The sequence below is a fragment of the Acomys minous genome (genome assembly GCF_964271855.1).
Source record: "Acomys minous genome assembly, chromosome: 12".
Classification (NCBI taxonomy): Eukaryota; Metazoa; Chordata; class Mammalia; order Rodentia; family Muridae; genus Acomys; species Acomys minous.
This window is the reverse complement of record NC_140493.1, coordinates 51,473,178-51,487,614: the sequence shown is the minus strand read 5'-3', so window position 1 is coordinate 51,487,614 and position 14,437 is coordinate 51,473,178. Positions and strand designations below refer to the sequence as shown.

The 14,437-nt window shown below is 43.1% G+C and overlaps 1 protein-coding gene across 5 annotated transcripts in view; it reads left to right on the top strand.

Annotated features, from left to right (window-relative positions):
* FAM135B (family with sequence similarity 135 member B) overlaps nucleotides 1-14,437 on the top strand; it is a 286,049-nt gene that overhangs the window by 215,606 nt on the left and 56,006 nt on the right. For all 5 annotated transcript variants that reach the window (XR_014783479.1, XM_084803028.1, XM_084803029.1 and 2 more), the window contains 2 exons: nucleotides 8,014-8,167; nucleotides 10,801-10,850. Coding sequence is in view for 4 of the 5 variants with exons in the window: in XM_084803028.1 (XP_084659154.1) it covers nucleotides 8,014-8,167; nucleotides 10,801-10,850 (204 nt within the window). In the remaining variant the exon portion in view is untranslated. The remainder of the gene's footprint in view (nucleotides 1-8,013; nucleotides 8,168-10,800; nucleotides 10,851-14,437) is intronic.

Here is a 14,437-nt window from a genome sequence, read left to right as displayed (position 1 = left end):
AAGTCTGATTGAACACACAAGTATATTTTGAATAAATATGTAGAACACTAACACCACACCATGTATGTATTTTCACATAATTGTAACAAATATATTGATATGTCTTGACAGAAGGCATTAGTTTTGTGGGAATGCTTACTTGATAATTAACTGATATTTAAAATAAGCCTATTCAACTTTTAAAAGAAGAACAATAATAATCATATTGTTTTTGATTAAGAAGAACAATAAACATAAAAAACTATAAAAGGATAACTTATCAAAGTGCACATGAAATCCTTATTAAGCCTGGGCAAGTATATACAGCCTTGTCATCACAGTGGGAAACTCTAGTTCACATCTATGAATTGCTACAGTGCCATAAATGTGAAGAGGAATGAAGTTAGGGTAAGTCAGAACTTATGAGATAAGTGTATCCTAACCAGGTCCATGGTGTCTTGAGCTGCAGTGTCCCATAGAGGATATTGTAGTAACTCTTCATTTGTCTACTCTGTGTATTCACTGGCTACCACTGGGATGGATAACTCAAGTTCAGAGAAACTACCACAAGGTTTCTGACCTGGAGGTGTCTAGCCAATGCAGAAAGAGGTGGTTAGTCGACCAAGATATATGTGAGGGACTATAGAAGGCTTGCAGGGCAGGTTATCTTGAATGCCATACCAAAGATTGGTTGGTAAATGCTGCGTGATGAAGAAATCTAGTGTGTAGTCTATGGCTACAGACAATGGGGAGCACAGAGCACGCTGACCTTCTTGTAGTAATTTGCCTGAGCAACGGAGACAAACAAAACTAAGGCTAAGAGCAGAGAATAGCAGATGGAAAAATCTTAGGGTTGGTGGTAGATTCTTGAAGATATAAAGAATATTGCATCCTAGAACTTCCTGGCTTTCGTGGATGTTGTGCAAAGTGGGATCCAAGGGAAAGAAGCAAAGGTAACATAGGGAAGACATGATCATCTGGTTTCAGATGTCTCTATGAACCAGGCAAGATATCCAAGGAGAAGTGTGCAATTCAGTGATCTGGAGCCCAGCCCTATATTTAGATGGAACAGCATGTACTTGAGAGGGATGTGTGCACGTAGAGGTGGGATCCATATCATGCAAAAATATGGTTTTTTTGTATATTCTGGCAAATAATAAATGTCATACAAAGTAAAACTTAACTAACATCTCCACTTCCTGCAGCAGGAAATTGGCTCTTCTCATACTCCTGGGAAAACTATACCACGTGGTTAATGAGAAACTAATTCATGAGCAGAGACCTATTTGCTTCAAGGATCTGTGTTTAAACTATAGCACATGGCTGCATGTTATCAATGGGTACTGTTACATATGCCTTAGTTATTCAGGCTGTAGTGGATCGGTTGTTAGGCTGCATTATCTGCAGGCATGTTCTTGAGTCCATTGGGACTGTGGCCATGAGTGTGTGCAAGTGCCCTTTCAATAGGCACCAATTCAACATGGTACCTGAATGACCTCCTCTTCTCTCTAATAATCACAGTCCTGGGATGGCTGTATTGTGTGCCCCCTCTCTGAGGATGATGTGCCTGCTGTACTAAGATGAAAGGAGCTCTATCACCTTGACAGTGGGACACAATTGAACCAAAAACTCAGACAACAAAACTGTTTTCTCTGTTGCCTCGACAGAGGACTCTGTTTCACTTCTATCCGTCCGTATGGATAGTTCCTACTTAACACAGGGTTTAATTCACCTGGAGAGAGGAAGCTACAACTGCCTTTTGTTGGTTATCTACCTGTGAGCCAAGTCGGGCCAGTCCACAAGATGTCACCATTTGTGAGTTCATGGACGGACAGGCAATGTACCTGTGCCCTGTTTGATTCTTCTTCTACTATTTACAAATTTCATTCCAGACTTTGAAAAGCTGGCTTCTAAGTGCTTTCCCTTATACGTCTCAGTCCCTCCTGCAGTGCTGATGGAGGGGCACTGGGTTTTCTATGTACAATGGGCTCCATGGGTCTGCAGTGCTACCTAATATGATTTTCTCACTATATTGCCCAATTTTAAAAAGTTACACCGTTGTGTGATTTATTTTTAAAGCATGCTCCTCAGCCATTTTTCAGGATATCTGCTTACTTTAGCATTTAATCTCCTTACTCAACCTCTGGAATGATCATCAGCCTTATGAAGATCCACCAATTTTTTTTTTATGTCTTTCTTAAAACATATGACATTGAGGCCTATTTTTAAAATTCAAACTTGATTACAATGGCCGTATCATATCTAGAAAACAGCAACTGCCTATTTTTTTCTGATCCTTCAGCTCCCAAAGTCCCTTCCACTCCCTCTTCTGAAATGTCCTGTGACACAGATGTCACATTTGTGGTCAGGAAGTCAATTCAGTAGTTGTGACTACCTATATGTGGCATACAACAACAATGAAACAAAACAAAAGCCACCACCACCAAGAACAACAAAAAGTGAGAGAGAGAGAGAGAGAGAGAGAGAGAGAGAGAGAGAGAGAGAGAGAGAGAGAGGAGAGAGAGAGAGACCGAGACAGAGCTACAGGGACGGAGACAGAGACAGAGAGACAGATTCAGACCAAGACAGAAAGAGGAGATTGGAAGAAGTAGTGAGGGTAGGGGGAAGACTAACCGGGAAGGGGTTGGTGGGTGTGGGAGGGGGTGAGAGACTAGCGCGGAGAGTGTGTGAATGCCTTCATAGCTTATTGCATTTAAGCATGACACTATCAAGGATTAAAAGCATAAAACAGAAGTCAAACTTAACAGATTTCATGGATTCTTCACCCTCTTCATTAGTTTCTGGGTTGCCTCCTAAAAGTTTACCATGGTGATGAGAGGATGGAATTTTGAGAAGGAAAAAGGACAGAAAAGTGGATTTTTCAGGACTGCCAGAAGCATTGTGACTACTGGATTTGATGCCTTTATAATCCTCTTTCTGCTTTTATTGCTGCTTAGTCACAGCAAATGGAGACACAGCAGGACTTAAGTGTTAATGCTTCAGTCAAAGCAAGCCGACCTCTGTTGAACATCTGTTCTCTGCCAGTTCTCTCTCTCTCCCTCCCTCTTTCTCCCTCCCTCCCTCCCTCCTTCCTTCCCTCTCTCCCTTCATACCCCTTCTTTCTGAATATGTGCCCAGGCAGAAAGCCCTTGCCTCAACCTAGACTCAAAGAGCCACTTCTGCCACTGGAAACCACAATGATTTTGTCTGGGTTCTTTAGTTCTTTGAGCCCCGGTCTTTTGATCTACAAAATGAAAATAGATGTTCTTGTGACTTAGGCTTGGTCTGATCCCAAAGATATCCAAGTCACATTGCTATAAAGAAAAACCAGAAATATTTGAGATTATTTTCTACTTTATGGGCATGTCTGTACATGCTGTAAAATATAAATATATGTACTAAAGTCCATATATCTGTATGTATGCATATATGTGTTTGAATATTTTCTAGAAAGATCCACAATAATTTTATTGGACTCTGGAGAATTACACATTATGACTGGTCATACTACACTTTACTTTCACCCATGTTTGTATTTAAATTTGAAAAGAGAAATGTGGATATGTACCTAGCACAGTACTTGTTGGAGATCCAATGAGATCAATACAATGGAGGTATCTTTAGGGTTCAACAGGATTTCCTACTGCTCCATGGGCCTGCGAGTGTGACATAATTCTTGCTATCCACAAGCTTTGCTAGTGTTTCTATAACTATATGGGCTACTTTGTGTTCAATCTGAATGTGATATGAGATATGGCAAAGACAAACAGGTGAGTAATCCTGATGGCTGAAATGAGCGCATTCTAATGGTTTAAATTTTATGGCCAACTGTTAATCTAATCTTTTTTCAAAATCTTCCTATTATACTAATATTCTATTAAAATACAAGAACTATAATTAAGGGTATGCAGCATTGGCAAGCAATACTTTTGCTTTTTTCTGTACAGCTGATATTAATGGCAGTCTGCATAGCTTTCTGCCAGCTCTTTCCAAGTGTACATCAGAGTTAAACCAGTACAGTGAGGAGAAAGGCTTACCTGGGGGAAAACTGAGATGACTTATGGAAGAATATAGGTTCTTGGGGAGGAATCTCCCATCCTGAGCCAGTCTAGTCAATTTCATCCTCTCTTTATCTCAGTGTCTCCCCATAGTCTAAGTTAGTTTGCCCTGAGGAACTAAGACATCCTTTCATTTTGTTTTTCATTTCTGTCATAGTATCATCCCTCCATAGGAAGTCTTGCCTGGTTACAGGAGGTAGCCACTTCAGGATCCATAGTCCCTGATTGGTGGAGTCTTAGCTATGGTCTCCTTCATAGATTCCAGGAAGTTTTCCTTGTCCCAGGCTTCTAGCTCATCATGGAGATGCTTCCGCATCTGATTTCCACTCCCTCTCTCTGTTCTATCTTCCTCCATCCTTCCCACAGTGGATCACTCCTGCTCCCCTCCCCACCCGCTCTCCCAACCAGCTCCCTCCCTTCTGTTACCTCCAATGTCTATCTTGTTGCCCCTTCTGATTGAGATCCAAGTACTCTCTCTTGGGCCCTCCTTGTTACGTAGCTTCTTTGGGTCTGTGGATTGTAGTGTGGTTATCCTGTACATTATGGCTAATATCCTCTTGTGAGTGAGGACATACCATGTGTGTCTTTCTGGATCTAGGTTACTTCACTCAAGATATTTTTTAATTCCATCCATTTCTAGTAAATTTCACGATGTCTTGTTTTTAATAGCTGAGTAGTATTCCACAACTTTCTATCAGACAGAGAGCAATAGCCAAAAAATATAGAATGAAGTCAAAAAAGTAGGCATTAACAAACCAAAAAAACCAATTTAAAAATAAGACACAGGCTTACACAGAAAATTCTCAACAGAGGAATCTCTAATGCCTGAGAAGCCTGAAACAAGTGTTCAACATCCTTAGACATCATGGAAATGCAAATCAAAATGACTCTGAAATTCCATCTTACACCCTTCTTAATGCTGGTGAGCATGTGGAACAAAGGGAACACTCCTTCACTGCTGGTGTGAGTGCACACTTGTGTATAACCATTCTAGAAATCAATTTGGTGGTTTCTGAGAAAATTGGAAATAGTTCTACCTCAAGACCCAGCTATACCAGTCCTGGGCATATACCCAAAATATGTTCTATTATACCGAAAGTACACTTGCTCAACTCTGTTCAAAGCAGCTTTATCATAATAACCAGAAACTGGAAACAAACTAGATGTCCCTCAAAAGAGGAATGGATAAAAAAAAGTGGTATCTCTGTAATTTCCTATTTCATCTAATTTTTCTTACTCTGCATTCAACATACATTTGCACTTCTTTCAAGACCGATTGTCATCCTTGTGGAATGCATCTCTCACACTCAAATTGGAAAGACCAGACAACATCATAATTTAACACAGTGGTTCTCAACCTTGCTAATTCTATGACCCTTTAATATAGTTCCTCATGCTGTGGTGACACGCAACCATAAAATTATTTCATTGTTACTTTATAACCGTAATACATTATATATATATATATATATTAAATATTTGGTATGAAGACTTTCTGATATTCAACCTTTGTGAAACTGTTGTTTGACCCCCACCGCCAAAGGAGTCCCCTCCTACAGGCTGAGAACCGAACCGCTGATATAGGGCAAGGTTATAGAGCTCAGAAAATAAAGGCATTAGAGAAGAGACTCTGCAGCAAAAGACCTTTGTAGTAGCCATGAGATACTTTGCTCAGGTGTTGCCTCAACCCTGAGCCAAACTTTCCAAACTGGAGATTTTCTTTTGATGGCTTCTCTAGAAAGTGCTGCTTACCCAAGGCTTCATCCTCTCCCCTGGAGTGGTTCATATGCAAACGTGTTAGTCCCATTAAATCTGTCACATCCTTACTAAAGCAATTCAGCTTCCTTGGTTAGCAACAAGAGACTACATACATTTGAGAGGGTTCCCACATTTATTTAGTAAACAACTCTGAGTTATTTCCTTCAAATGTTTTCCTTCTCTACCTAAAGGCCAAGCTTCCTTATTATAAAAAGACTAATATTTTCTTTTGTTTCCTCCACCTCTTCCTCCTCTTCCTCCTCCTCCTTCTTCTTCTGTTTTGAGACAAGGTTTCTTTGTGTAGGCCTGTCTCTCCTGAAGTTGCTCTGTAAACCAGACTGGCCTTGAACTCACATGGATCTGCCTACCTCTGTCTCTAGAGTGCTGGGATTAGAGGCATGCACCACTGAGGGCCATGTCTGGGTTCGTTTACAGTCCTACTGCAACTGGGGTCTGTGTTGATGTCCCTGGCCTGTGTGGCCACAGAAGGCCATGTGGATGTCCACGGTCTGTGCTGCAGCATGAAGCCATGTTGCTGTCTGAGGGCCATGCTACTCCTGGGGTTTCATATTGATGTGAGTGGCCTTTGCTGGAACTTGAGGTCATGTTGATGACTATGGTCCTACTGTATCTGGGGCCCATATTCGTTGTCTGTGCTGTCACCAGAAACCATGCTGAAGGCCAGGAAACCCATGCTCCTGCTGACAGCACAGAGCAAGAAAGCTACTTTAGCACCAATATCAATGACTACAGATGCACAGGTGAGACAGAAGGATTTGGAAGGCTTCTGTGACAGCCTCTGTCCCCAAGTCCCTTGCCTTTCCTCAAAAACAAGTAATAACCTAAACATGAATTCATCAAAGAGAACTCTATAAAAAAAAAAGTGTGATAAGGATGCTGAAGTGAAGCTCTCCACAACTGATGACTTCCGGCAGGGCTGCCAGAGTGGAAGGATTCAGTTCTATTTAAGGGCAGGCCACTGAGTTTGGCCATGCTCCAGTGAGTATACAGATAACACAAATTGAACTTAGTTTTGTTGCTGTTTCAGGGGGAGGTCACAGGGCGGGGTGGGGGAAGACACGGAATGACTGGAAAGCGAATGTGATTGGGATGGTTGAAGTGAAATTGCAGATAAAATAGTATGTAGGAAACAGAATGATCAGAGACTCTATGGGAAAGAAGCTGCCATAATCAGCTACCATGCAGACCCACACACTGAACCCATGCCCCTCCTAGCTGAGTTTCTTTCCTGAGTGGGCAAGGTAGGAGCAGGGGACCACGAAGAGCCAGCGCTTGCTCCCATTGTGACCGGGGAGGAAATAGATGAATGAGCAGGTATGTAACACCAATAGAAGCTCCTCCCACTCCTCAGCATCTCCAGTTTCCTGCTGTCCAGCTGTCCACAACCTACCCCATAATCACCTCCTCTGCTCTTAGAACAAATTTCCCCTTCAATTCACACTGGAACATCTTTGTCTCTTGGGTTGTAAAGAGAGACAAATTGTCCTATTAAAGATAAACCAAACTGTCTTTTCACCATGCTGAGTCCACAGTAGACCTAAGCATTTTCTATTTGTTGCACAAGCTGCACATTGTTTTTCTACCCGTTCTATAACCTCCGACAGACTTCACTGTGCTCAGCATTCTGAACTTGCTCGGCCATGAGCTCCCTCCCGTTAGGCACATCAGCCCAGAGGACTCAACTGTGTGCTTCCTTACTATTTCATAAGATACTTTTATTTTCCCTTTGTAGCACTTTCTGTGGCTGGGCGAAGAGCCTTTCTAATCCTCCTTCCACTCATCAAAAGGACTCCACTTCTGTCCCCCAACCTTGTCTCCCATGCATCCCATGGGAATGAAGGAAAGTGACTGCTCAGTGGGCATCAGTCAGTGGTCACAAACCTTCTTGGTGAGGGTACTGTCAGCCTTATCTGCTTCTTGTTCATCATTTTCTACCATTGTCTTTAATATTGAGACTGCTCCTATCTGGCCTTGACCATGATACAAAAGAAGCCTGGCATGCCTATGGCTTTTCCTATGTGAAGGAACACAGAAGAGGCTCACCCCAGCTTTCTTCCTGGAGTCTTTCTGTTTTCTAAGAATCAGACCTGCTTTCTTGAAGCACAAAATATTCTGTAAGTGTTGGGCGGAAGAGAGGAGCTCTGTGATGTCAGGAAGAGACATAAAACCCTTAGCTTTGTTTCTTCTGTCTCTTCAGGGAAGCTTCTATATCCCCTCGGAGAACTGCATACAGCATGCACACAAGTGGCACCGGGACGTCTGTCTGCTGCTCCTCCATGCCTACCAGGGTCTCCGGCTCTACTTCCTAGTCATCATGAGAGATATTCCTGAGCTGCCCACCATGGAGCTGGGTAAGGGGATAGGGCTGGGAATGTCTCAGTCCAGGAGCTAAGGTGGAGATAAGGTGGGATGCTTTTGCAAAGGCCGGGGTGGAAACATGATTGGTCATTTAAGCTTTTCTGGAATCTATCTCATTGTATTAAGAGAGACCCTCTGGAAGGACAAATGCAGCCAGAACAAAGACGGGTACCCTCAGACACTATTCATTCACTATGTATCAAACATATATTTCTTGAACACCTACCACATACCTGGCATCCTATCCACTAATGTTCAGCTGCTTTTGTTAGAAAGAATCTGGATATCACACAAGGGAACACACAAACAAAGCCAGAGAATTTCATAAAAAGGCAATTATTTTTGCAAAAAGGATGTGCCAGAAACCAAACTGGGCTAGCAGCACATCAGGGCTACCATGGCTCCTGTCTTTCATCACAGAAATAGGTAGATACTAAATCACACCACTGGTGCGAGCTCTGCTTCATAATCTAAAGTGTTTAATCAAGTAACTGGTAAGATCCTTGAGTATTTTCAGTTCCTTCCAGGCCACCACTGCAGCTGAGTAAAACACTCCCTCTGTCTCTGTCTCTGTCTCTGTCTGTCTATCTGTCTCTCTCTCTCTCTCTCTCACACACACACACACACTCTAGAATAATTTGTAAATTTATAATATTTAATAATTAAGATGCAATTATAGAGTTGCGAGTTATAAACATGTATAACAGCTTTATAGAAAAACACTACATCTACAGAAAATATCATACACACATATATGAACTCAGCCATTCACATATATTCTTTTTGTATATATATAATATGTACACACATATATGAACATATAGAGCCATTCCTATCTATTATACTTCGATGTATCTAATTATCCCTTGGTCTATCATGTGAAGGAGTCTATAACCTTGGTTGACAAGTCAAACTTGGTTGTGGACACAAACTGAAAAAAATAAACAACTAAATATCATAGTGATTGGTGAGCCTAAATCCCACTTGAGCAATAAATAAGAGACATCAAACATGAGAAATAAAATGACTACTCAAAGCCATACAGAACATGTAGCCATGACAGAAGCCTGGAGATCCTGCGCTGACTGCCTGGGTGCTTCAATCCCCCTGCTCTCCGTTACAGCATGCCATGTGCTGTGACTCCAGCAAAAGTCCTTTGGGTCAGAGGCTTAACCCGGATACTGCATATTTCAATGTCTGAACCCACTGAGTTCTTATTTCTCTCTGTGTACCTCTGGATACCAACTTCTTTGAGAACCATACCTTTGGTAGTGTCTGTGGCGTGCATATTATAATCAGATTGCATGACAATGTTATATTTACAAATTGTTCTTTACCATCAGACTATGAGTGTTGTGAGAGGTGGGTCCCCCCAGATTCCTTATGCTCTGTCTCTTGTCTGGAGATCAGAGGAGGATGTGTGGCACTTACATTGGATTTCAGATCCTCTTCAGCTAGTTTAGTCAGCCATGACACCTGGCCAAGGCAGTGACTGGGTCGTTGAATCAAGCACTCATTGACTTGGATGTTTTCAGAAGCCAATCTTATGCAGGCTGTGAAGACATGCACAGGGGACGCAGTCTGTGAGTGTTTAGTAGAGCGCTTGCTTTGCAGATGTTAAGCCCTGGGCTTGACTTACAGCTCCACAAAAACAAAGCAAAAGGCAGTACGGAATAAGAGCCCAGTTGCGTTGCTCAAAAGAAAATGGATTTTGTTGAGCAGCAGGTAGCAATCGAACCTTTGTTACCTAAAACAACAAAGCTTATTTCCTCACTTAAATATTTTTCGACATATGTTTGTTGAGCATCTTCTATACACTGGCCATTGTGTTAGACACTTAGGATGTAGTCCTGCTTGTACTGTTGGGGTCACTGGTCAGATGGGGTCAGCAGGACATAGGGGTGCTAAGGGATTTCTCACATTGCCCCAGACAGTACAACTGCACGAAAGCGATTCAGTTTGGCATCGTGGAGCTAGGAGAGAGTTTTCAAAATCTATCAAAACTCTGACCATTAAATCACTAATAGCTGGAGGCCACTGACTCAGGCTGACAGTCTGGTGCACAGCAGGCTGCACTGTTGGTGGCTTACGCGGTTATGATGCTCCTTAGTGTCATAGCCCCTGAAGCCTGCCTTCTCCTCAGCTCTGCCACTCCTCTTTCTGGGTCTTCTGACTCTTCAGCTCCAAGATAGAGACACAAATCTGTGTTCTCTCTGGTACAAAATATATGCATTTGTGAGTGTGTGTGTGTGTGTGTGTGTGTGTGTGTGTGTGTGTGTGTGTGAGAGAGTGTGTGTGTGTGTATGCTCATGAGCCTATGCACATGCATCTGGAATAGGATAAATAAATGTAGACTCGCTTGGAGAACACTAAGTGCTAGACACACTAAGGGGTCCATTGTACCTGGTAATTCCATTCAGTAGTTCACTATGGGTTTTTTTCTTGCACTCAATCCAAATGAGGTTGATTCTCACCAAAGTCTGATTAGAAGGGTCCTCTGGAGTTGCCTCTATGTGTTTCTGACTTTTCTGTTTAGAGCCTGATGTTTAGGCCTTTCCTTTAGTTAGCACGTACAGCATTTAAGTGGGGTTTGTTTAATTGTGTGGTCTTTCTTCTTCCTTCCTAGAGGCTCTGGCTGTTGAAGAAACGCTTTCACAGCTGTGCTCAGAGTTACAGGTAATTACAGGGCAGACCCCAAGTCTGAACAGATGGCAGCACCTACAGTGCCAGGCTAAGCTGGTTTTGCCGGCCATGCAGCAGGCCACTCACTGAAGCTACAATTTTCCCAAAAGAGAAAGAGTGTACCCATGTGTGGTGGTGGGGGATAGGCCTAAGAGGCTTCTGTGGCTGTCTGAGGCCATGTTGGGAAAAAGGCTTGGCAATGAGGAAAACTAAACATGTTTTGAATGTGTGCAAGAAACTTCAGGTTCAGAAATGGCAGCCTTAGCATTGTATGTGGGAGGAATCTACAGATGTCAAACGGTCATGCGTCCAACACTGTATGCACCCAAGTGAAGGGCTCCATGGTTTCAACCCATTAAGTAAGACAAAGATATCTTTAGATCCCTAAAAACATAATTGTCCCAAATGGACCAGAGGTCAGGGCACATCTGGAGTGAAGCTGGTGATGAGCATGTCACCTCACTGTTTACCTCCATGACATCTGCAAGCAGTGATGCCAGTAAGCATGAAACTGCAACCTGGGGAACCAGGAGCACTTATGCAAGTGTTTCCTGGGTTTCCTAAGAAAGAAGGCTTTATTGGTTTTTAGGTGTTAGCTAGGAAAGAAGAATGACTCAAGAAACTTGCAACAGGAAAAAGAATTAATTTCACATTAGAGTCTGGCTCCAGCTTTGTGAAGCAAACAAGAGTTGTGCAATTAGAGAGTGTGTGCAAAATGAGTGTGTGTTTGTTTGAGTCACCTGCTGTGACTTATAACCCCTGGGGCAGTCAGTGTCAACTTTGGGTCTCCATAAGTATAAACATGCTCGGACACCTGTGTGCATGTGCACCTGTACAGGTGCAAACACAAAAACACCACAGATATGGATGAAGCTAAAACACACCTGGTGTTTGTTGGCCTCTCTTTCTAAAAACAAGTGACCCAACCACACTTCTGAAATGTGGGTGAGGACCACTGTCCTTTCAAAAGGAGAGGAATGTAGTATTGGAAGAAGGTTGGTGAACTTGGTGAGTGACGCAGCTGCTCATTCCTGGAAGCTGTCCTCAAACCAGTGATTTCATTAGAGACACAGGACTCCATGCAGCAGGATTTCTGTCCCCAGCATGAGGCGACCATAGGAAAGAAAACTGGTAACAAGAAAGAGAAGTGGATTTGACTTACGCACATGGAACATGGTGCAGGACAGAGAGTGAAGATGATGCCAACTGCACTGTATTTTTGCTGCAATGAACAGTCCATCCACAAACACTTCTCCCTTCCTTGATATTTGGGGACAATACCCACTTCATAACCATGATCTGGCCTTCCTGGGAGCAGCATCTACCCTGTAGCTGGCTAGGAACCAGTAAGATCCACTTCATGAGTTTATTAGAAAAGACAATACCAAAAGTCTCTCTCTCTCTCTCTCTCTCTCTCTCTCTCTCTCTCTCTCTCTCTCTCTCACACACACACACACACACACACACACACACACACTCACACACACAGAAACACAGACACAGATGCACAAATAGACACACACACACACGTGTGCACACGCATACACACAAACTGCTGTTGCTATGAAGCTTCCAATAGGCTCACGAGGAACTAAAGACTGAAGTGCACCCCTGTTCTCCAGCAGGAAACTTGAGTTGAAAAGCATGACAATGGGTTTATCCACAGTTACAACAGTGAGGTTCCCAGGGCAACCTACTCACAGCATCCAGGGACAGTAAAGGAAGCACCCAAACGCACACTCACAATGGCAAGTGGACACAATGTGTCTGAGCTCCTTAATGTGTCTGAGCTACTTGCAGCCATTGGATGAGATTACCAAAATTTAACAAGGTGCAATGGCAACCTCCACTTGACAGGAGGGAACCCTGTGGCTCTGGTGTCTGGGACACCTTCATCTTTGACAATTTGTCACCTCTGGTGACTGCAGTGATTTATGTGAGAGGTTTGAAGGACAGAACTGACAGTAACTTCATCAGACATATTTCCTAAGAGACCAACTGCTCAGTTCAACCCCTTACAGCAGAGTCCTAGACTGCGGGAAGGTTTTCTTGATTTTACTTTTTAAATTCTATGACAATTTCATATGTGTATGTAATTAATGATATTCATCTCATCCTCTTTCATGCCCCCTCGTCCGCTGGCTAGAATTCTTCCCAGGTTTCACTTCGTGTGTGTGTGTGTGTGTGTGTGTGTGTGTGTGTGTGTGTGTGTGTCCCATTGAATTCCGTAGTGGGTCTCTTGGTGCTACAGGAATTTTCTGAGCACATTTTATTGCAGAATTTTATTTTATAGGAAACTCATAGTGGTGCTAAGAGTGCAGGTATTATGGGTGAAGGGGTGGAAATCACTCTGCTCCTTAGTTTGCTCTTAATGGATTGACTGGCCCAAGGACTGAGGAGTAGAAATATTGCGGGATACTCAATAATCCTCCAAAACCACAGAGCTGGTATCTGGTTAGAGATGAAACAGTGCCACCTTCCGGCGAATGGTGTGCAGCAGCGAATGTGTTCCTCTCAGGGCTTAACCCCCTGTGGAGAGTGGTTTCAGGAAAACCCAAGCATGCTCCCAGAGCTTATTTACTTGGTAAGATAAAGTGAGAAATGTAAAAAGATACATGGTATGTGCTGGCCACTGGTCTCTCAGGTATCCCCTCTATACAATCAAGAAAGAGCATTGATTTCTTCTGAGATAAATCAGACTCTGCTCATATGGCTAGTGCAAGAGTCGAGCAATAAAGGGTAACAGAGCAGGAAGGAGGGAAGGTCCTGGCTCTGGCTGGGGTTTAAGGTGTCATTACACAATGAGCTGGGGGGGGGGGGTACAGAGTTGTCAGACACCTGGGAGAGAAGGCACTCCTCTAGGTAAAGGTGAAACAGCCCTGTGAAGCACAGATCACACGTGAGTGTGAGTGGGTGTGTGTGGTGCATGTCTACCAACTTACTGTGGCATGGAGAACATGAAACCCAAATATAAATGTTAGACTAGGTCTGGGTGGGGAGATGCTAAAGGTCTTCCCAGCGCACATTAATCAGACAGTGAAGTGTGCCCCTTACCAGGGCACTGAAGGACCGACCTGCTGGTGCTTGCCAACCAGCACTGGGAAGTAAGCCTCATTGTTAGGGTTGGTTTTGATTTTTAGAATAGCAACTTAAAATTTTCTAAGATATAAAAGAGGATCTCATATTTGAACCTCATGAACTTTTGGGAATTGTTTAACTATCTGATGGTTGTTCCTGGAGCTGCCCCCTTTATTTTGGGAAGTACCCAAAATAAAGACTTAGCCAGAATGTGAGACTTGGGTTTTGTTTTGTTTGTGTCAGCCAAGTTTCTTGTCAGAGGGGGTCTTAGCTGCTTTCCCTGTTACTCTAACAAATCTGCCCACAATGAACAAACTACAGGACAAAGTGTTTATTTTGGCCCACATCTCCAGGAGGTTAGTCGTTACTGTGGGAAGTCACCACAGTAAGGCCTTGAGGTCAAGAATCAGATGAATGCTGGCTGTGAATTCCCTGCCTCCTTTTGTACATCCTAGGATCCTAGCCTAGGGAATCATACTGCCCACATTAGGTAGGCTGTATTT